The sequence below is a fragment of the Typopeltis vanoorti genome, chromosome 7, assembly GCF_054136105.1.
Source record: "Typopeltis vanoorti isolate ZY-2024b chromosome 7, IOZ_Tvanoo_1.0, whole genome shotgun sequence".
Classification (NCBI taxonomy): Eukaryota; Metazoa; Arthropoda; class Arachnida; order Uropygi; family Thelyphonidae; genus Typopeltis; species Typopeltis vanoorti.
In genome coordinates, this window is record NC_143555.1 from 67,695,903 (window position 1) to 67,720,882 (window position 24,980).

The 24,980-nt window shown below is 34.9% G+C and overlaps 1 protein-coding gene across 1 annotated transcript in view; it reads right to left on the reverse strand.

Annotated features, from left to right (window-relative positions):
- The window catches only part of ZnT49B (solute carrier family 30 member 9), a 244,361-nt gene that overhangs the window by 213,018 nt on the left and 6,363 nt on the right, over positions 1-24,980 (reverse strand). The window contains exon 3 of the mRNA XM_090395926.1: positions 5,379-5,516. Within this exon, the coding sequence (XP_090252052.1) occupies positions 5,379-5,508 (130 nt within the window). The 5' untranslated portion in view covers positions 5,509-5,516. The remainder of the gene's footprint in view (positions 1-5,378; positions 5,517-24,980) is intronic.

Genomic DNA, 24,980 nt, shown 5'->3' on the forward strand with positions numbered 1-24,980 from the left:
TGCAGTGTCTTGATGAAAGAGCACTTTTTTTGCATGTGCTAATCTTGGCTGTTTTTTCTTCAGTTCTTTTAAACAGTCCAACAATGATGCATAATAGACTCCTGTTATTATCTTACCCTTTTCCAAATAGTCTATCGTGATAATTCCTTGGGAATCCCAAAAAAAAGCGACCATCACCTTCCCAGCCGACAAAACGATCTTCGTTTTTTCGGTGCTCTTTCACTAGGCATTGTCCACTGTTGTGAATACTGCGCTTGGACTCAGGTGTGTAGTGGTGGACCCAAGTTTCGTCGACAGTCATGAATCGACACAAAAAATCCTGTAAATTGCAAATTAAACATTGCATTGAAATGTCATTTTGCATACATTTTTGATCGCCAGTCAACAATCGCAGCACCCATTGCACCCAGCTCTTTCATGTGTAATTTTTCGTGCAGGATATTATACACCCATTCAGTTGAGATGCCTACAATCTCAGCAATCTCACCCACTTTCACTCAGTGGTTTTCCATAAAGATGCCATGGATTTTGTAAATCATTTCCTTCGTAGTGACCTCAGTCAGGTGTCCGGAACATGCTTCATTTCAATGGACTTATGAACCACATTTAAATTCATTTATCCAAAATTAAATAGTCTTTAATGCTAGTGCAGAGTCTCCATGGACTGCATCTAACTCGGTTTTGATCTGAGCAGCCATCCACTTCAAATAAGTGTTCTATCACTGCACGAAACTAGTTTTTCTCCATTTTTAAGAAAAATGCGAACACGGTCGAAATGTTGGCCATATGAGAACTGTGTGTCGCACATGGCTAAAATTTTGCCAGGGGGTCATGAAAAAGATGATACGTGCCAACACTGCTATGAATGATTTGTGTCGCTGTCTATTGGAAATTACTAAACTTTTCAAACAATCCTCATATGAGTTATAAGCACATGAGATGCAACAAAGGCTGAAACATGCAACGTAACGTTTTCCACTTTAAGCAGTGACAATGAGTCTAGTTTTTTTTGTTTTTTTTTGTGTACTGATAAATTCAAATTCATTTTTTTCTTTAGTAATCATGGAATTTTAATTCTCAATTTAAAAAAACATTTCAATTTGATTCATAATCATAAAATTCCAAAAAAAAAAAAAAATCTTTTTTGCTATTTTTTATCTTTGAGGTTATTTTTTCCCCCCTTTAAATTTTGGAAAATTCATATATATATAAAATCAATTAGTGATGTTTACAAATTCTCTATCTATATTTGCATAATCAACAAATTGACTATATCACAGTCAATAACTTGATTACATATAAATTAAAGCAGTCTTCACAGGCTGCTATGTCTGTTAATTGCAAGTGTTTTCTGACCAGCTTTTCTGTGGTGCAGGAAGAAAAGCCCCTGCTACCTCATGCAAGACCAGCTGACTTGCCTTTAGTTAAAAGGCTCTAATAAAAATTTGTGTACTAGATGGAACTTGAACTGAGGTCTTCACATATTTCTGGTACCTCAACAGCAAGGTTAGTAGAGACAGAATCCTTTGATTAGAAAGACCTCAGTTCAAGTTCCATCTAGTACACAAATTTTTATTAGAGCCTTTTAACTAAAGGCAAGTCAGCTGGTCTTGCATGAGGTAGCAGGGGCTTTTCTTCCTGAACCACAGAAAAGCTGGTCAGAAAACACTTGCAGGCAACTAGATAAAATAATAAGTATCTTATCTAGTTGCCTGCATTTGCATCATCTGAATGATTTTTTTTATTTACTTTTTTTTTCTTCTGATAAATGCATGCACCATGAGCTTTTAGAGGTGAAGTTTAGACTCAAATCCATAAAACTTATTCAGGAAAAAATCAGAAAGTTTCAAAACAAGAACCAAACCTTTGAGTTTCAGTGGCAAACCCTGAAAGAAACATTGATTGATTCAGCAGAAAGGCATGTGGTTGAAGTTGCTGCAAGGATAGAAAAATCTGAACTCCATGGTAAACTCATGAACTTAAAGAAGCAGACAAGAAAAAGAAAAACTATATCAAAAGTTACTGAGAAAGTAAGTCAGCTTGTACTATGAGAGAATACACAGAAAAATGTAAGAAAGTGAAGCACTGTATAAAACTAACTAAAAAAAAAGTCATGGGAAATTTGGCAAGAACATAGAAAACAAATATCAGGAAGGTGTAAAATTTCCTCAAGGCTACTGAAAAAGCTCTGAAATGGAGGAAAGAGTACCTGAAGTAAACTGAAGATAAAGATATTCTAAATGTCTAGAGTGATTACTAAATGAAACAAGTAGTGACAGCACAGTGGTAGAAAACACTAACAGGAATACAATTAGGAATACATATCAATACTTGAAGTAGACAAAGCTATAGGAAACCTGAAATGTGAAGAGGCAGCAAGTAGATGACATCTGTTGAGAAATAATCAAATATGGAGGCATAAAAGTTTTACAGTGGCTACATTACAGTGAAGGCTGGTCAGAGGGTCAAATTCGAGATGAAGTACAGCTCTCAATAGTACCCATACATAAAAAAAAAAAAGAGAGAATAAAAAGAAGGAAAACTGAATGCGAGAATCATAGAGGAATTCCTCTTAAGTGTTCCTGCTAAGATTTATATAAGCATACTGCACAAAAAGTTAAGAAAAATTGTGGAAAGGAAGCTTGGAGAAGAACAAGGTTCAGACCAAACAGATATCAAGATCCAATTTTCACTTTAAGGCAAACAGTTGAAGCATAAGAATATATCAAGGATCTGCATTTAAGTTTTGAATATCTGAAAAAGGCATATGCCAAGAGAAAAGCTATTCAAAATGCCACATCATATATTATAAATGGGAAATTATATTGGGATAATAGTCTACATTTCAGTTGTATGTCAGCAGTTAAAATTGAAGGAGTTACAGAATCTTATCAGAGGATGTTATTATAAATGAGGTGTCAAATCTCCCTCCAGTTGGTGAGAGTGACCATGAAGTGATTACCTTGGTGGTTGCTAGCCATGTGAGGAAAAAGTATATGTGGAACTACAAGGCTGGTGATTATGAGAAGCTCAGGAGACAGCTTGCAGGTGTAGCATGGAATGAGGAGTTCGGTGGAAATGAGATCAATGCTGCCTGGGTGTTATTCAAGAACTATCTAGTAGAAGCAATGTCTAAATGTATTCCTAAGGTCAAAAGATTTACGGAGAAAAAAGGCATTATGGAGGCAACATAAGAGGAGTAGTAATAATCAATTCCATGAGGAATACAAAGAAGAGGCATGGAGGGTGACTCGGTTGGTAAGGGTAGCAAAGTTTGGTATGAGCAGTAGCTAGCTAATAAACCAAAAAAATAAAAATAATAAATAAATAGAAGTCCCAGGGAGTTCTTTCAATATGCTGCCAGCGAAAGTAAGAATGATTATGGTAGGATGGCACTGATTATGAAGAAAATGGTATAAGGAAAGGATAACCGCTGCAGAGGATATAGTTGATATATTTAATGAGCAGTTCATAAAGGTCTTTCATTCTTGTGATGTGACATCATAGAGAGTTTGAGAGCAGCAGATGATGAGGAGAGACTGATGGTGAGTGAGGAAGACGTATATGGGGAATTAAGCAAAACTGTATATTAATAAGGCTGTGGGACTTGATGATATATCACTGCGTATTTTGAAGGAATGTGCCTGGGAGTTGATATCTGCCTACACGTTTAATATGAGTCTTACATTGAGTCAAGTTCCAAAGGAGTGGAAGGAAGGCAAGATTGTACTACTTCATAAAGGAGGTGACATAAGTCACGCATCACATTATAGGTGTTAGGTGTTATGGTTAAAGTGTTGGAAAGATTGGTGAGAATCAGGATCCAGAATTGGATTGATAACAATGGTATTATCTTTGATAAACAGCATGGATTTGCTAAAGGTAGGTCATGTTTTAGAAATATGCTTACTTATTGCAATAAGGTGACAGCAGCATTGGATGTGATAGTAGTAGTAGTACACAGTAGAATACTTCAACTTTACAAAGGCTTTTGATTGATTACCGCAGTTGGGGTGAATCATGAGGAGTAGAACAGATGTTGTGGCCTTACACGAAGACCTGAATTGACTGAGTGAATGGGATGGGGATGCCAGTCCAGTGTTGCAAAATGTAAGGTTTAAAAATTTGGAAAACAAAGATGGGATGTAAAATTTACTCTTGGTGGAGATATATTGTTGGAGGTAGAAGAAAAAAGAGATCTTGGGGGTGATGGTGGATAAGGATCTGAAATTTAGAGGACATATAGCCAAAATTATGAGGACAACACAAAAAATTCTGGGAATGATGCAGAGGACACTGACTTATTATTATTATGTTATACTCCAGGGAGCTCAAAGAGTGTGCCGACAGCATTGAACGATTGATCCCTTCCAACTACTAACCACGCTCAAATTTGCTTAACTTTTTGAGTGAGCCTTCAGTAGCAGAGGCTCTACCAATCGACCAATGACTTGTAGAAGGAAGTTCTGGTTCCATTGTATAAAGCTCTGATTACATCATATATTGGTTACTGTGCATAGATTTGGTCAACTGGTTTTCAAAGGGATGAAGAGATGTTGGAGAGGGTCCAGAGGCAATTGACCAAAATAGTTTCTGATCTCTGGAATATCAAATATGAAGAAAGATTGAGATGATGTAATTTGCAGAGTCTAGTGGGTAGAAAGAGGGGGTGATATGACAGAGATGTATACGTTAGTAAGGGGTTGTTATAGGATTAATGTCAAAGAGGTTTTTCATAAAATGGTGGGAGATTGGGGAAGAATAGGAGGTCATCTCTGGAAGCTATATAAGGAGGTTGTGAGCATGGAAGTGAGAAGCAGGTTTTTTTGAATGGAGAGTTGTGAATGATTCGAATGCACTGCCTGAGAGTGTGGTGCCTGCAGAGAACTTGAATGTGTTTGAGGCATGGTATGCGCTGTGTGTATGACAAAAGGGACCTCCTAGATGAGTCTATGACTCCATGGGGTCTTGGGATGGTGATGATGATGATGATAATAATAAAAATATTTATTAAAAATTAAGCTGCAACAAAAGAATTAATCAGTTGACAAGGAAATGGTAACGATTTATGACAAATCTGCTAATATACATGTTTACTTTTCCACTTGTGATAAGGCTCTCACATATGCATTAACACTTGATCATTATAACTCTAGTAAATAAAATTAATATTACTGTTTACTTACAGAAATGGAATTTATTTTAATTATACAAAATTATTATGAGATTGAGACTTTTCAAAAATCTTCCTAAATAATACAAGAGTAACTTTCTTATCCAAAACAATGAACTTTCTCTTACAGTGAACATATAAACTCCTATTTACTATAAATTATTTCACTATATTGTTCTTTCTTTGTAAGGAAATTTTACTCTACCTCTGTAGCTTTCTATAGATGGAATTATGATTCCAGCTTTCTTCTCCTGTCCTTTTGCATATATTAAAAATGTGCGTAGACATGTCTGTAATGGGATACGTGAGTAGTGCTGATACAATGATCTTAACATCTTTTCCACTAAATTTAAAAAGAAAAAAAATAGTTTATAACTGCTATTAAGGAAGATATTTTATAATAAATGGTAGTAAGACAGTGCAATAAAAATCAGGATAAACATTTTTAATTTATGGATTATAAATGATCATACACCAACAGAAGAAAAGGAAGATATAGAAAACCAGGATTTCTGCAAAATGGAGAGACTGTATGATTCAGCAACATCTAATGATAATAAAAATTATTATTGGGGATTTCAATGCCAAGGTTGGACATGAAGATGTTTATCAAGGAACTGAAAAACACAGTGTGTGTATATATATATATATATATATATATATATATATATATATATATATATATGAAAAACACAGTATATATATATATATATATATATATATATATAAATAAAATACACGTTCAATGGAAGATTTACTTGGCTTGATAACATATTCTATAAATTGAATATGTTATATATTCAACCGAGGTAAAATAAAAAACATTTGCATGACTAGTTTCATCTAAAAATTGGCTTCTTCAGGTGCACATCAAATAAATACTATCATAACTGGAACGGAACTGTAATTTTAAAAAACAAAACTAAGATACATATCAAAAAAACTGTACAGATTTCAGCTTAGAGTTTTAAAAAGAAGAACAAACTCTGGTGGTATTATTGTGCACATGTGTGCGTATGAGATCTTGAGCATGCCAATAATGAATAGTAGAGCTGTGAGAGTCCGGTAGGCTGTAGCTTAGATTGTTGTTAATATGGATGGGGTTGAGTATTATTTCTTTAGATTCTAGAATTTTTCTCTCTACCTCGTCACAACAATGGTGAATGTTGTCAGTTCTATCCCAGAGTATCTGATGTTGAAGGTTGAAGATTTTTCTTCATTCAAATTAACTGAAAATAGAACATGGCTGGACAAAGCACTACCACGAGTTCTGTTGTAGTTGATGGTCTTCTAAACATAGTTTGACTGATTTCTCCATCTGTCTGAAGTACAGTTTACTGCAGTCGCAAAGAATTTTATAAACACTAGGATAGTTGAGATTATTGTGTTTAATTTTAGGATGACTTAAGATTGAACGTAGTTTAGGAAGGAGTGTGAAGAACATCTTGATGTTATATTTCCTCAGAATTTTAGCTAATTTCGGGGATATAGAACTAATATATGGAATAGAAATACTGCCTTTAGAAATAGTGGTATCTTCGTTACATCATTGATGAGGGTTAAACAATAATTTGTCTATAGTCTTCTTTGATTAGCCATTAAGTAAGAATGTACTTTGAAGTCAACTGAGTTTATTTTTAAGTTCCTGTTCATCCGAAAGAAGAGACCAGGCTCGGTGACCCAGGGTAGAGATAATACCTAACTTTTGCGGAGGATAACGGTGTGAGTCAGCATGAAGGTATCTGTCTGTATGAATTGGTTTCCTATAAATGGAGAACTTGAGTTGTTCTGTCCACTAGGTAAGTTTAATATCTAAGAAGGAGAGAAAGCAGTCAACCTCTAACTCTAAGATATGAACTTGATATTAGGATGAATATTATTCAAGTGTTATTGAAAGACTCCGAGGGTATCCAGACCATGTTCCCCAGATTAAGAAAATGTTGTTTATGTAGCAAAACCACACCTTAGGTTTCAAGGTAGAAGATGAAATGGCTTTCCTCCTCAAAGTTCTCTAGGTAAATGTTGGCCAGAACTGGAGATAAAGTGTTGCCCATATAGGTAATCCTGAATTCTGCTTGTGTGTGTGTGTGTGTGTGTGTGTGTGTGTGTGTGTGTGTGTGTGTGTGTGTGTGTGTGTGTATAGTCTTCAAATTTGAAATAGCCTGAGGAGATGCAGTATGTCAGTAGGGCGAAGAATTTCTTCGAAACTTTGTTCTTTAAAAGAGCAAGTACCTCTTCGGTAGGAACATTTTTGAATAAATATACTATGTCAAAGCTAGCCATAATATCTGAGTTTGTGATCATAAAGTTCTTAAGCTTCGAAACAAAGTCTGTGGAGTTTTTAATAAAGGAAGTCAATTTTCCTGTGAAACATTTAAGAGAAGAGGCGAGAAATTTCGAGAGGTTGTAAGTTGGAGAATCGATACCTTTGACTATGGGGCGAAGAGGAATATTTTCTTTGTGAATTTTAGGAAGGACATAAAGCCGTGGGATAAGAGGATGTAGGGAACACAGGGAAAGGCGAATATTCCTAGGTAATTCTGAAGTTGTTCTTAGTAGATTATTGGTATGGTTGTGGAGTTCTCTGGTAGGATCTCTGTCGAGAATTGAATAAGTATTTGTCCATAATAAATCTAGGATTTTTTGGTGGTAATCTGTTTTGTTAAGGATCACTTTTTGTTTTTTAAAATACCAGTTCCTTTCAGTTATGATGGTATTTATTTGATATGCACCTGAAGAAGTCTAGTTTTAGACGAAACTAGTCATGCAAATAAAGTTTTTTATTTTAACCTCGGCTCAAGTCATTCAATATTATAGAATATATATATATATATATATACACATATCTCTAATGATAATGGAGAGAAACTGATAGATTTTGCTATAAGTAAAAATATGGCAATATCCTCTATGTGCTTTCCTCATAGACATCCATAAAAGGACACATTATCCAAAATGGTAAGGTATTTAATCAAACTGATTATGTGCTTACAGATAAAAGATCAGCATCAAGTATTATGGATGTAAGATCATACAGAGGAGCATGCTGTGATTCAGATCATTATCTAGTCAAAACTCAATATAGGTACAGAATCTCAGTGAAGAAAGATATGAAAGAGCACTAAAATTTAACTTGCAGATGCTTAATGAAATTGAAGTTATAACCAACTTCCAGAACAAAATTAAAGAAAAAATACAGGCCAAAGAAAATTATATATAGAAAGAAGCTTACATTAAACAATGGATTCTCTGAATACTGCAGAAGAAACTCTGGGATACAGAAATAAGCAAAAAGAAAAAAAAAAAAAGAGAGAGAGAAACTAGTTTGATGAAGAATGTGCTCAGGCAATAATAATAAAAAGAAATAAAGCATACAAAGAATTCACTGCAAGACAAACTAGGATCACAGAAGGAAAATATACAGAACTGAGACAAGAAGCAGATAAAATCTGTCAAAGAAAGAAAAGACAAGGGCTTAATGATGTGATATGCACAATAGAACAAGAATAGAATACAATAAATGAAGAATAAGGGCAATCTTCTTCATATATATATATATATATATATATAAATGAAATGGCAAGGAACAATGTTAACAAACTGATGAAGAGAAAATTTACATGAATTGCTGAATAAGAAGACTGAAAAAAAATAAATAAATAAAACATAAAAATAAAAAATAAAAATAAAATCAATGTTATATTTTGCATAAGATTATCAAAGATAATCTCATGAAAAAAAAAAAAAAATCAAAATTCAATAAGGTTTGTGCCTATGGTCCCAAAGAAGGTTCTACTAAGGTAGAAGTGGAGGAATTTTTTGATGCTTTAGAAAAAGCAACTGACACAATGAAAAAGGAAAAGTTGGGGATCTAAATAGCAGAGTAGGAAATGATTGTAAGACATACAAAAATATTTTGGGAAAATTTGGAGAAAATAGCAAAGCTAATAATAATGGCAAATAACTGTTGTATTTCTACTCAGGAAATGGACTGGTTATTACTAACACCATGTTCCAACATAAAAATGTGCACAAATTCACATGGAGAGAAGAGGCAAGAAATAAGAAAAGTCTCATTGACTATGTTATTGTCGATAGTGATGTTTTCTCCCTGGTGCAGGACACCAGAGTGTACAGAGGATTTGAAATTGAAAGCGATCACTATTTAGTCTTGAGCAGGATAAAATTGAATTTCATATTGAAAAGAATAACATGTAAGAAAGTTTTAAAGCAAATAAAAGTTGAGCAGCTCTCAGATGTGAACTGTAGACTAAAAGACACAAAGATTATTGAAGAAAAAATCAAAGGGTTTGAGAACAGGAACCAAACCTTGGAGATTCAGTGGCAAGCCTTGAAGAAAACCTTGATTGCTTCAGCCAGAGAGGCATGTGGTAAGGTTGTCTACAAGGATAGAAAAATCAGAACTCCATGGTGGACACAGGAAGTAAAAGAGACAGTGAAGGAAAAGAAGAAAGCATATCAAGAGTTCCTGGCAAATAAGTCAGCTTGTGCTCTTCAAGAATACAGAGACAAATGTAAGAAAGCGAAACACTGTGTAAAACTAGCTAAACAAAAGTCATAGGAGGAATTGGCAAGAACATAGAAAATAAATATCAAGAAGGTGGTAAGATATTCTGGAGGTTATTGAAGAAGCTTAGAAACGGAGGAAAGAGTGCTGTAAAAGGAGTTAGAGATGATAAAGGTGTCATAAAAACAGGGTCCATACTTCCATACTTCAAGGAGAAATAAATGAAACAAGCAGTGATAGCACAGTGGTAAAAAAACACTCAACAGGCATACAGTCAGGAATACATATCCATACTTGAAGTCGAAAAGGCCATCAAAGGCTTGAAATGTGGAAAGGCAGCAGGAGTAGATGATATTCAACCAGAAATACTGAAGTACGATAGTATAAAAGTCTTACAGTGGTTGCACTGCATAGTTCAGAAAGCCTGGACAGAGGGACGAATTCCCAATGATTGGAGTATTACTTTAATAGTACCCATATATAAAAAGGGAAATAAAACTGAATGTGAGAATTACAGAGGTATTTCCCTAGTGAGTATTCCTGGCAAGATCTATGGAAGTATACTTGAGACACAGTTGAGAAGAATTGTGGAAGAAAAGCTTGGTGAAGAACAAGCTGGATTCAGGCCAAATAGAGGCTGTCAGGATCAGATCTTCACTTTACGACAAATAGTCGAGAAAGCATGGGAATATAACAAAGATCTCTATTTGAGTTTTGTAGATCTGGAAAAGGCATATGATAAGATGCCAAGAGAGAAGCTATTCAATACGCTACAGTTATATGATGTCAATGGGACATTATATCAAGCAATACTTAGTCTGTATTTGAGTTGTAAGTCAGCAGTTAGAAATGAAGGAAGTTCAGGAAGATAGTTTAATGTTAAATCTGGTATGAGACAAGGATGTACATTATCCTCTCTGTTATTCATTATCTATATGGATCACATTATGAAGGAAAGTGGTATTAAACATGATATCAGAATTGGAGATGTTAATGTCAGCTCTTTGCTTTATGCAGATGATATTATACTTCTAAATAAATCCACTACTAGTTTGCAAGATTCTCTGACTAAATTGAATAACTGTTGTAATAGATATGGTATGAAGGTCATTTGAAAAGACAAAGACAATGAAAATAGGTAGAATCGTTGAAAATATCAACTGTGTTATGAACAGGGAACATGTGGAACAAGTAAAACATTTCAGCTACTTAGGCACGATTTTTACTGAAGAAGGTAAATTAAATATGGAAATAGACAACAGAATTAACAAAGCTGGTATGGTAGGAAGTCAATTGAATAAATTCATATGAAATAAGAGAGATATTAGTCGGAACACTAAATTAGCTGTATACAAGGCAGTGTTCAAACCAGTTTTGACTTATGGATCTGAGAGCTGGGTCAAAAGTAAAACACTTGACCAAAACCGCAGATATGAGAGTCCTGAGAAAGATTAGAGGCATGAACAGATGGCATCAATGGCAATTTCATATTAAAAACGAGGATAATAGGAAAGAACTTGACATTGTCAGCATCCAGGAATGAGTTAGCAGAGCTAATTTCAGGTGGTATGGTTACTTAAACAGAATGGGCGAGTAAAGATTAGCAAAACAAGTGTTCTCTGCCAGGTTGGCAAGAAAATGACCCAGAGGAAGACCAAGATATAGGTGGATGGATACGGTACAATGTGCCTTAGACGATAGAAATATAAGATCTGATAACGATAATATTGGAGTCGTAACAAATAACAGGCTGATTTGTAGGAAAATTGTAGATAGGAAGTTAGTAATGATGTAAATTTTTCATGTAGTACTATCATATCCTGTGCACCCTTTGAGGGTACATGTCAGGAATTTGATGATGAAATTCAATAAGATAAACTTCTTGATTGAAAAGCACTTTCATGTAGAGTTAAGTGGGCAAACTTCAAAATGGGGACATGGAACTTATGACCATAGACACAAATGAAACTTATTTGTGTCTATGGTCCCACAGAAGGTTCTTCCAAGGAAGAAATGAAGGAATTTTTTTGGGTCATTAGAACATGCAGCTGACATAAAGAAAATTGAAAAAGTGGTCCTTATTGAACAACAGAGTAGGAAATGAATCCCACCAGGCATATAGAAACATTTTGGGAAAATTGCAAGAAAAGGGCAAAGCTAATAATAATGGTATTTAGTGGATTACTGCTCAGAACATGGGCTGGTCATTACTAACACCATGTTTCAACATAATTATATGCACAAGTTCACATGGAGAGAAGACACAAGAAATAAGAAAAACCTCAGACTATGTCATTGTAGACAGTGATATCGTCATGATTATTCAAGATACAAGTGTACAGAGGATTTGAAATTGGAAATGACCATTACTTAGTACTAAGCAGGATAAAAATGGATATCACATTGAAAAAAATAATCTGAAGAAAGTTTTAAAAAGAATTAAAGTTAAGCAGCTTTTACAAGTAAATTGTACACTCGACTATACAAACATTATTGAAGAAAAAATAAAACAAATTGAAAATAAGAGCCAAACCTTGGAATCTCAGTGGCAAACTCTGAAGAAGACATTGATTGATTCAGCTAGGGAGATATGTGGTGAAGTTGTATGTAAGGATAGAAAAATTAGAACATTATGGTGATCACAAGTTAAAGAAGCAGTCCTGGAAAAGAAGAAAACATACCAAAATTTTCAAGCCAATAAGTTGGCAGATGCCCTAAAAGAATACAGAGAAAAATGTAAGAGAGCTATGCTGTGTGTAAAAGTAGCTAAAAAAGTCATGGGAAGACTTTGGTAAGAATATGGAAAATAAATATCAGGAAGGTGGCAAAATGTTCTGGAGGCTATTTAAAGAGCTTTGAAATGAAGGAAAGAGTACTGTAAAAGGAATCAAAAGATGATAAAGGTTGCATGAAAAACTGAAGAAAAGGATATCCTAGATGTCTGGAGTAACTACTTTGAAAGACTTAAATCCAAGCCATGACAGAACAATAATAGAAAAATTTCAAGAGGAATGCAAAGAAGCAGCTGGAGCAGATGATATTCGACCAGAAATGCTTAAATATGGATGTATAAAAGTTTTGCAGTGGCTACACTGCATAATTCAGAGGGCCTGGTCAGAAGGTTGAATTCCCAATGAATGGAGTAGAGCACTCATAGTACCCCATCTATAAAAAAAGGAACAAAACTGAATGTGAGAATTACAGAAGAATTTTTCTACTAAGTGATCCAGGTAAGATTTATGCAAGAATACTTAAAAACATGTTGAGAAAGACTGCAGAAGAGAAAGTTGGAGAACAAGCTGGGTTCAGGCCAAATAGAGGTTGTCAAGATCAGATTTTCACTTTAAGACAAATAGTTGAGAAATCGTGGGAATATAACAAATTTAGTTTTATAGATCTGGAAAAGGAATATGACAAGGTGCCGAGAGAAAAGGCTTTTCAAAATACTATAATTATATGGGGTGAATGGAACATTATACAGAGCAATACAGTCTATATTTAAGTTGTCAGCAATAGTTAGAACTGAAAGAAATACAGGAAAATGGTTTGATGTAAAATCAGGATTAAGACAAGGATGCATTATCTCTATTCTTATTCATCGTCTATATGGATCACAATATGAAAGAAAGTGGCATCGAACTTGATATTAGAATTGGAGATGTCAAACTTAGCTCTTTGCTTAATGCAGATGTACTCCTAAACACATCTAGTGCAAGTCTCCAGGATTTGCTAACTAAATTGAATAACAGCTGTAACAAATTTGGCATGAAAATTAGCAATAAAAAGACCAAAACTATGAAAATAGGCAGGAGCATAGAAAACTTCAGCTGCATTCTGAATGGAGATCCTATAGAACAAGTAAAATATTTCAGCTATTTAGGCACAGTTTTTAGTGAAGATGGTAGGTTAAATCTGGAAATAGACAACAGAATAATCAAAGCTGGTATGGTAGGTAGCCAGCTGAATATGGAATTTATATGGAATAAGGGAGAAATTAGCCAAAACACCAAACTAGCAATATTCAAGACAATGTTTAAACCAGTTTTAAGTTATGGATCTGAGAGATGGATTAGAAATAAAGCACTTGATCAAAGACTAGAGACCACAGATATGAGGGTTCTGAGAAAAAATAGGGGAATGAACCGATGGCATCAATGGCAGAATCATATTCAAAATGAAGACATCAGAAAGGAACCTGACATTATTAGCATATAAGAATGTGTCAGCAAAGCTAATCTAAGGTGGTATGGCCACTTAAATAGAATGGATGAAGAAAGAATAGCAAAACAGATGATTCCAAGATTGCAGAAAAGAGACCTAGAGGAAGACCAAGGTCTATGTAGGTGAATTGATTTGGTCAGAAGTGCCTTAGAAGCACAAAATGTTAGATATGAAAATATTGGGGTGCTCACACGTAATAGATTAATGTGGAGGAAAATTGTTGATATGAAATTAATAATAATGTAAACTTAATCATGTAGTGCAGTACCTGGGGGGGTTACCAATCAGGAAATTGATGATGATGAAATTCAATTGAGGACATAAATCTCCCGTTCTGCAATGCTGCAGAACGGGAGATTTATAAAGAAACAGAAAACCACCAGTGCTGTAGTGGATAAAAATTGTAACTTTATTTAGCTAGCAAAAATATAAAACAAGATAATATTCATCACAGGTAAAAGGGATGAAATAAAATTATACAATATGATAACATTTTACACTATGAGGTTTAAAATATAAATAGAAGAAAGGGTCTAAGTTTTCATATTTGAAATGCAATGTGTAAATCTTTACTCTCCCAAAGATTATTAATATCACACACATCCAAGTTATTCAACACTAAAAGTGTGCATCTAAAACTAATCTAACTTGAATTACTTAGGTGTAAATGCCTTTGAACAACTTATTTCTAACTCTATTCCATTCAATTCTACCCACAAGGCTAGACTGTAAACGGGATATAAAAAAAAAAAAAAAAAAAAGTAGAATGAGAAATAAAAACTAATGGTGACCTTTCTTCTTTGCTAGTCCAGTAAATTAGTGCATCTGGACATGACAACCAACTAGTTTGTGTCCCAATTTTACACCTCTGGACAAAAGAAAAGTGTAGCCACAGCAGAATGGTGCTCCAGCATATTATGCCTTAATAATATGATAATTTCAAAATGATGCATTTCTCAATAGCTCCATGTAACCAAATAGTGCTTTATACCAACAAGACTAACAGATATTGTCTATATGACATCTATATCATTTACACCCACTATCCTGGGACAGGTATCAATGGATATGGTGATAGATTATATCAGCGTTTCCCAAACTTTTCCTACGACGGAACACTTCACAAATCCTGAAATTTTCACGGAACACCTTGGTTATTTTGTAATGTATTAATTAATAATTAATTGTTAATTTAGCTGATTTTTTTATTATTAATTAATAATTGATCATTAGTTATTAATTAATAAATCATTAAACATATACATCATTAAATTAATTTGTGCTGATTTTCATTGACATATCCCATTCTGTTCACCAAAAATTTATAATATTATTATAAGTACTTATGAGTGAATGCAAACTTTTTCTCCTGTGTTGCTGGTAGTTTTCCCCTCCTTTAATACTTCCTGGAGATCGCTGTGTAGGCCAGAAGTGGATGAATAACTATCTGTTGCGTCAACAAGAGATTTCTTAACACCAAAATTAAACAAAGTCCCTTGTCTCTTATTCATATTAAAATTTAAATCTGTAGACTTATTACTTTTAAAAAATCACGACACTATGGTTTCGAAACAAGCACTTTCATTCTACAATACAAACTTGCAAAGAAAGTATTCAGTATTACTAGATTTGAGAACTGGATACTGACTATTTTGGTTTTCAATTTCAGTGGAAAAATTTTCTTTATACTTCCTTACTGATTGTTCACTAACATTTGCAACACAGATGTTATTTCGTTCAGTTTTGAGAACAGAGGATATGCTGCCCATTGTTGTAACCAGCTTGCAGGCAATTTTTATGACCGATCATAAACAGTGGTATTCCCTTTCCCAAAATGTTGAAAGGTTTCGATGTGTGAAAATTAACGATAATTCACGAATACTTCCACGTTTAAAAATACATGGCTCGACATTTGCTACACAGATGTCATTTCCTTCAGTTTTGAGAACAGAGGATACACCGCCCATTGTTGTAATCGAAATTTCCACTATAAAATATTTATTCATGAAAAATGCTTAGAAAACTAAAATGACAAATTCCAGGAGAACTTCTCGCGGAACACTTATTCACCTTCCGTGGAATGGAACACAGTTTGGGAAACCCTGGATTATATAATGTTATGATAATACAAATAACTCTAATATCCTATGTGCACAAAATATAATGGGGCAGGAGGAATGAATGGAGTTTTGTCTTATCTGTATGTTCAGTAAAATAATGAGACATCACTTGGGTGAAAAATATAATAATAAAAACATTCACTACTTGATAAACAAGTTCATCTACTCATCTGTGATGACTAAGAATTTTTATTTGATGAGTTAAAAAAAAAAAAAAATAGAAGAGTTTTTGTTTAATCGTTAGTTTTATTTATGTAATGCCAATGCTTTATGTTGTAAATACTTTTCTGCATGTTTACCTTACTTATCACATCTATTGAGGAATACTGATAATTACAAACAGCTGCATTGCTGATTTTGCCATAATGGAATATGATCAATGAGGAGACTGGATAATAGATAAATATGCACTTCTTCAAGAATGCTCAGTCAAATCATGAGGTAACCAGTAAATAATGACATGGCAACCCAAAATACATATGCAAAAGAGAACAGTGATTAGATTATTTCTTATCCACTGATAAAACATGCAGAACATAAAAATATTCTGCACATTAAAAACTTGTAAAACTGAGAAAGAATTATTTATTTTTCCAAAAATATTTCATTATATTGATTGTAACCTAAATGTTTTTTGACTGCTTTCTGAGTGATCACTGTCATATGACATTGGCTCTGAACATTGTCTGATATATAGGATCAGCAATCGGAATCTAGAACTGCATTAATATAATTATGTTTGTAGACCTAAGTGTTTTATTCTGTTGAGAGATTTTATGATAATGAATGTTTTCAGTGTTTGCCTAAAATGACAGAGAAGAAATTGTCTGCTTTCATTAAAAGTGATTCAAGACATAAATGCTAGAAGCAAAAGCATAACAGAAAATGGTATTAAATAGTCTTATATCACTTATAAAATGAATTATAAGTGTGTGTATCAGATAAATCTGATACACACACATATGCATAAGTGTTTAGCACATTTGCTTCAGTACTGGTAGTTATAACAGGTTAAGATGCCATAGCATTAAAAAAAAAAATAAGCTCATAAACTGATCAGATCCAGGAATAAACATGAGACTATGACATATTAGGTGCCTATGGATAGATTACACCAAAATTAACATCTGAAGAGTGAGATATTTTCCTGACTTGTGAAACAGCAAAATTTTTCAAGCTCTGACATGAACACAATAGAACAAATGGATTATCTGCCCTTGATTATTGATCATATGACTCCAGCTTCCCCTTCCACTATATAATTCTCATATTCAGTTTTATTTCCCTTTTTTTATAAATAGGTACTATAAGAGTTCTACTGCAATCATCCAGAATTCGACCATCTGACCAGACTTTCTGAATTATGCAGTGTGGCCACTTTAAAACTGCCCTCCATATTTGAGCATTTCTGGTTGAATATCATCTACTCCAGCTGCCTTTCCACAATTTTTGAATGACTTTTTCTACTTCAACTATTGATATGTATTCCTAATTGCATACATGTTGAGTGTTTGTTTTATCATTCAAGGATTGGTTCGAGGATACATTAAGGTTGGTCAGTGAATTTAGCACTCCTCCTGTACAATTGGTGATTTTTTTCTGTTTTATTGTGTTTTTTACTTAGAAAATTAGTGTAGATTTTAGTGTTTTTAGTGCATTTAGTATTTTATAATAATTTTATAAAGATATTTCAACAATAAGTATAAGTTTAAACAGCACCAAAAATGCACAAGAAAAGTAATACTAAAAAGAGCACCACATGCAAGAACAAGAAAACTAGCCCTGCTAGTTTTCTTGTTACTGGAGTTATGTAGGAGTTTAATGAAAATGAATTAATCTCCAAAATAACAAAATTGAAACAGATCATCATCAGAGAAACAACACAGGAATTACAAAAAGTCGTTTAAATGAGCACAGTGAAAAAATAAAAATTAAGTAACAAAACAAGAAACAACAAAGCACGGAAACAGGTAAGTCAGGAAGAAAAGGAAATCAGGTAAGTGAAGTTGTTAGTAAAAAGAAAGAAGTTATTTGGTATGGTGACTTTATAATAAAACATGCTATTCTTGAGTGAGTTATAACTTCGAGTTTCTCTGGAACAGAAATTAAGAATATAAAGGAAGCAATTAAAAAAAAAACAGAAAAGAAAAGTTAAATGAATAATTGTAGTATAGACTTAACTAGCAATAAGTTCAGTATGAGAAAGGACATGAAAGGGTTGTTGGAAGAGGCGAGAGTGAAGAGTGAGAAAGTGAAAATCGTCAGTATTTTACCTCGATATAATAAAAATGAATTAAGGACTATGATGGCAAATGATTCGATGCATAGGCAGTTTAGAAGAAATGGATGCGAGTTTTTTTAGATGTTTGTAGTGAGTTTGAGGGAAGATTGGATTTGTATAAGTGAGACAGCCTACGCCTGAATGCGTCTGGAAAAGGAGTCTAGAAAAACTAATAACTGGTATGAGCCCTAACACAGAGACTCAGGGAAACTAAAAAGGGATGAATGGTGAGAATGTAAGTGTAAGAGTGACAATGTTATATAACTGTGTTATAAAATAACAATGTTATATAACTGTGTTAATGGGGTGTAATCTAGCTCGCCTCCTCGTGGTGCACCCTGGGTTAATTGAGCTAGAGCGATTTGGCAGTCTAACACTTAGTTCTCCTGGCTAAGGCATGCAGTCAAACAATACTGATTTTTCTAATTTTATTGATGATGCTGACAAAAAACTGGGATTTAGCCTTAAGATGTGTCAACTGAATATCGAGGGAATTAACAGAGCAAAATGTGACTATCTCTGCAAAATGCTACAAGAAAATAACATTGACGTTGTGCTTCTTCAAGAAACACATGCTGAAAACGAAGACAACCTTAATAGAAGAGGAAAAATAACTGGTTACACTCTGATTGGTGCTACAAACCACCGGAATTATGGCACTGCAACATATATCAAGGATGATATAGAAAATGCTTCTGTCCTGACAACAAGATGTGATAACAATACCCATCTTGTGAGCGTGAAAATTCACAACATAACAATAGTCAATGTCTATAAACCTCCTTTAACATCATGGTCTATAGATGTGATACGTACTTATCAACATCCAACAGTATGGATTGGTGATTTTAATAGCCATCATGAAGAATGGAAGTACCGTGATAATAACGACTGCAGGACTACCCTCGTTCAATGGGCAGAAATAAATAATATACACCTTGAATTTGATGCCAAAGATAGAAACACCTTTAGATCATCAGCATGGCAAACAAACAGAGACTAATCCAGACTTATGTTTTGTTTCAATAAACACAGAAGGGCAAACATGACCAGCAAAACGATATGTACTTTCTAACTTCCCACACAGTCAACATCGACCGGTGTTACTGGAAATTGGTATGACACTACCTACAGCAAGATCCTTTCCATGACCGCGTTGGAATTTTAAAAAAGCAAATTGGAGAAATTTTGCAAATGAATTGAATAAATGCGTTCGGTGGATACCTGCTAGAGTTGCAGAGTACAAGAGATTTGTAGGAGCAATCATATCAACTGCGAAAAAATATATCCCTAGAGGTTACAGAAAAGATTATGTCCCCGGATGGAATGAAGAGAGTGAACATCTCTACAGAGTGTTCCTGAAAAGTGAAGATCCTGAAATAGCAGATGAATTACTACATAGCCTTAACTCATCTCGAAAAACAAAATGGACTGATACGGTTGAAAACCTCGACTTCAAACAATCAAGTAGAAAAGCTTGGAATCTTCTCCAACAACCTAAAAGAAAAAGCACAATCATCTCCCCTGAGAAAATAGCTAATCATATCGTTAATATATCAAGGGCACCTAGGGACCGTGAACATACCAAGAAAGTTAAGAAAGAACTTAGAGCTTTAAAAATAAATGCCCCTGCTTTCTCACAATATGCCTCAATCTTCACTATAGATGAAGTAAAAGCCGTCATAAAAGATATCAAAGCAGGCAAGGCCCCAGGCTTTGACGGTGTCCATCCTGAATTTCTGATTAATAGCGGGCCAAATACTATAAAATGGTTCTGTGAATTCTTTTCTGATATATTATTGACTGGCTGACTATCTAGTCAGTTAAGAAGTCAAAAATAGTTGCTATTCTTAAACCTGGAAAACCACCCCAGGAGGCAAAAAGTTACAGACCTATTGCTTTATTGAGTTGCACCTATAAAATGTTAGAGCACCTTCTGTACAACAGATTGTCTATACCAATTATGCAGCATGTCCCGATTGAGCAAGCTGGTTTTAGAGAAAAACATGGTTGCTGTGATCAAGTGCTCACTTTAACATCATACATAGAAGCTGGATTTCAGAAGCAAGAAAAAAACATCAGCTGTCTTCTTGGACATAACAGCAGCCTATGATACAGTATGGTGTGAAGGTCTCATATACAAATTTCTTAGCACTGTCCCATGTAAATAGACTGCACACTTAATTTCCTCCATGCTCACTGAACTTTTCTTTCAAGTTATATTAGGAAATAAAATGTCCTGACAACGAAAACTTAATAATGGTCTTCCACAAGGATCAGTATTGGCACCCTTACTTTATAACCTATACACATATGACTTGCCTGCTACCATCTCACGCAAGTTCTGTTATGCTGATGACACTGTAATTGCCATTCGACACAAAAACATGAGTCAGGCTGAAGACGTACTTACAAAAGATCTGAAAACTATAGGTGAATATTATAAAAAATGGAGGCTCCAGCTCAATCCAGACAAAACAGAAGTATCAAGCTTTCACCTTAATAACCACATGGTAGATGTCACTTTACATATCTTCTTTGAAGGATGTTTACTACGCCATAATAAGTTTCCAAAGTACTTGTGCGTTACCCTGGACCGCACGCTCTCTTACAAGTAACACCTAACAAACGTTTCTGCTAAGTTAAGAACCCATAACAATATAATACGAAAACTAATAGGCACGACATGGGAAGAACAGCCGATAATCTGCGGATTACTGCTCTTGGTCTAGTTTTCTCTGCTGCCGAATATGGCTCACCAGTGTGGCTAAATAGCACACATATTAAACTTGTTGATAGCCAACTAAATAATACAATGAGACTGATTTCTGGCACAATTAAATCAAGGCCCAACACTGGCTTCCAGCTCTTAGTAACATTGTTCCACTGAATCTGTGCAGGACTAAGGCTCTCTTACAGGAGTATAAGAAAATCTTGGAGAACACAGCCCTACCAATACATTTAGATCTCCCAGACTTAAGTGTACGGACATCCACCACTACAATTAGCCCAACTACTACTACATTCTAACTTTGACTTGAAGCAAAAGTTGCAAGAACAGTGGGAGAGCCATACAGATGACATCACAAAATTTTCTCTCAATGAATTACAAGAAAGTTTTGATGCTTGCTCACACCTCCCACGAAAATCCTGGACTCAGCTTAATAGAATACGAACTGGTCATGGTGTATGTGTGGACATGCTTTTTAAATGGGGTAAACGACCATCCTCGCATTGTGATTGTGGAGCTCAGAGACAAACTGTGAACCATATTGTGACTCAGTGTTATCTCAGAGCATATTCAGGAGACAAATTGGACTTTTTAAGTGCTACACCCGAAGCTATGAACTATCTGACCAATATGGATGTAACCTTTTAATTTTGCTGCTTTTTAAAATGACTTTTGACTTTTAATTTTATATGTTATTAAAGTGACAGTGTATTGTACTGCATGTTTTGATATTCATGCAATACGAATAAATATAAACTGTGTTAATAATGGGAATAGGCTGTGCCATGGAAATGTTCATGAGGAGAGAACGATTTTGACTTTATGTTTGTCCAGTTCAGACCCATCTAACGTGTGCAAAGATGTCTACATGTATAAGGCACTAGAGAAGAATAGAGATCTGCAAGTTGTCCAACTGTTTCATGCAGACTGCACACAAGAGTATACAAAAAGAACATGCAAGTAAATTATTATTCCTGTGCACAAATGCTAGGAGTATCAGAAACAAAAGGGTAGAATTTGTTGCCTTAGTCAATATGTTGGGACCTCAGTTGTAGGTGTTAGTTAGACCTTGCTGTCAGAATCAGATATACTAACTGGTATCGAGTGTAAAGGGTACACTATATTTAGGAAGGATAGAGAAGATAGGAGAGAAGGGATGTGTGCTGCTAATGACGCGAATCCAGTTAGAGTTCAGACCTATGATTGCAGTACTACTAACAGTATTTCATGTGGCAGTGAGTTTGAAGCCATCTGGTGTGAGGTGAAATCTAACAAGATCAATTACATAGTGGGGTGTTGTTACAGACCTGGTGGATCAGTTGACAGTGAGGAACAAATGCATCACCAAATAGACAAGATGAGCGTGAAAGGAGTAATCATAATAGGTGACTTTAATTATCCAAATATTGATTGGGTAGCAGTAGAATCTCATGAAAAGAATGAAAATGCATTTATTGAGCTGTTGTGAGACAACTTCCTCAAGCATGTGACAGAAGGAACTCAAGGTCAAAGAGTGTTACATTTGATTATAGTGTCAGAGGGCGTTTCAGTTAAAGACGTAACTATTCTGCCTCCAGTTGGTGACAGTGATCATGCGGTACTCACTTAGGAAGTGACTAAGTTTATAAATGTTCCATTCAGAAAAAGTTACATGCTGAACTACAAAGCAGGATATTATGACCAACTGAGGAGTATAATGAGTTCAGTGGAATGGGATTGGTTGATGGATAGGAAGACTATTGACAGTGCATGGGAAGTATTTAAACAATACTTAAATGATATGATATCAAAGTGTGTCCCAAAGTCAAAGAATAAATAGGGTAGGGGTCAAATGGATGTGTAATCTTATTAAGCAAGAGATTCGTAAGAAAAAGATGATGTGGAAGGAATACCATGTGCATAAGGATGATGTGCATTATGAAAATTATAAGCAGCAGGCTAGAATAGTCACAACTGTTGTACAGAAAGCAAAGTCTGAGTATGAAAAGAAACTGGCTCTGCGTGCTAAAGACAACCCATAAGAATTCTCTCGATAAGCTGCAAGTAAAAGAAAGAATGAATATGAAAGAATAACTCTTCTAAATGCAGATTACAGATGCAGAAGAGGTTATTCAACTAACGAGTGCCCATTTTGTTAAAAGCTGTCAACCAGGTGCACGTGACATGGAGCTCACTGCTACCTCTTCACTGGATGAAGAAATTCAGGTGTATCAGGACGAGGTATTAGAGCTGTTGCACAAACTGAATAAGAATTCGACAATACAGAATGATGAGATATCAGCACGTGTGCTAAAAGAGTGGTCAGCTGAATTGGCTATTCCTTTGATCAGGCTGTTTAATATGAGTCTCAGAACAAGGGAAATCCCACAAGAATAGAATGTGCAAAGATCAATGTATCCAACTACTGACAAATCAGTATCTCATCAGGAGTGATGGTGAAGATTTTGGAAAAATCAGTTAGGGCTTGCATTCAGAAATGGATTGACAGTGAATCTCTACTTTGCAATGAACGGCATGGGTTTACTTAGGGAAGGTCATGTTTTAGCAACTTGCTCATATTCTATAATAATGTGACCATTGAACTAGACAAGGGGAATGGATACAACACGATACCTTTAGGTTTTGCTAAGGCTTTTGGCAGAATACAGCATGGAAGATTGTTGCATAAATTGGAGAATATAGGTTTGGATTATAAAATATTAGTGTGGATAAGAGGATGGCTGACTGATAGATATCAAAAAGTGGTATATGGGAGATGTCAGTCTGCAAGATTTAAGGGAACTAATGGTTTACAACAAGGATCAGTCTTCTTCTTGGCCCACTGTTATTCAATCTGTACATTTATGATATTGGGAAGGGTTTAATATAACAGGCAACATACAGCTACTTGCTGATTATGCAAAGACAAGTAGGCTGATCAGGAATGCTGCTGATATGCAGTACTTGCAGAATGATTTGAATAGGCTGGAATTCTGGGCATGGTAAAATGGATGTCAGTTCAGTGTCAGTAAATGCAAAGTGAGGCACTTCGGCATGATTAGATATCCAATGTAGTATTATATTGTTGGGATTATGCTAGAAGAAACTGATGAGAATAGGGATCTTGGAGTGTTAGTAGATAGCAGGCTGAAGTTCAGGTGCTATGTAGCAAAGATTGCAAATACAAGTCGAGAGAGAGAATTGCAATGCTGAAATGGAGGTTCACATCTTAAGATAAGGATGCAATTTTGCTCTTTACAAGACCTCACTTGGACTATAGTGCGCAGGTCAGTCTCTTGGTTTCCGTTGTAATTCTGATTTCTGATACAGTGGAGATAGTGCAAAGGAGAGTGTTAAAAATGATATCGGGATTGTGGAATGCTGATTATAAAGACAGATTGAGAATTTGTAGACTGCAGACACTAGCAAACAAGAGAAAGAGGGTGATATGATTGAGACTTCAACTTCTGAAAGGGTTATACAGGATTTCAGTTGATGGAATTTTTCATTTTATAGAGGGTGGAGAAAGGACAGGAGGGCATTCTTGGAAGCTGAGAATGAATGCTGCTAAGAAGGGAGTGAAGGCTAGATTTTTCTTTCACAGGGTGGTGCGTGATTGGAGTGAATTGCCATTGGATGTTGTGTGTGTGCAAGCAATGTGAATTAATCCAAGAATAAGTATGATTGCTGATGTGTGTAGTATGTGGCCTTCTTTGATGAGTCCCTGACTCCATGGAGGTCTCTCTTAATAATATTTTAGCATTCAGTTCTGGTTGAATATCATGTACTCTACCTACATTTCCATATTTCAGAGTTTTGATGGTGTTTTCTACCTCAAGTACTGATATATATACTCCTGACTGCATTTCTCCTGAATATTTTCACCCCCATTCTGACATTGATTTATTGTCAGTTTTCTTGTCAGATTTATCATCACTGACTCCTTC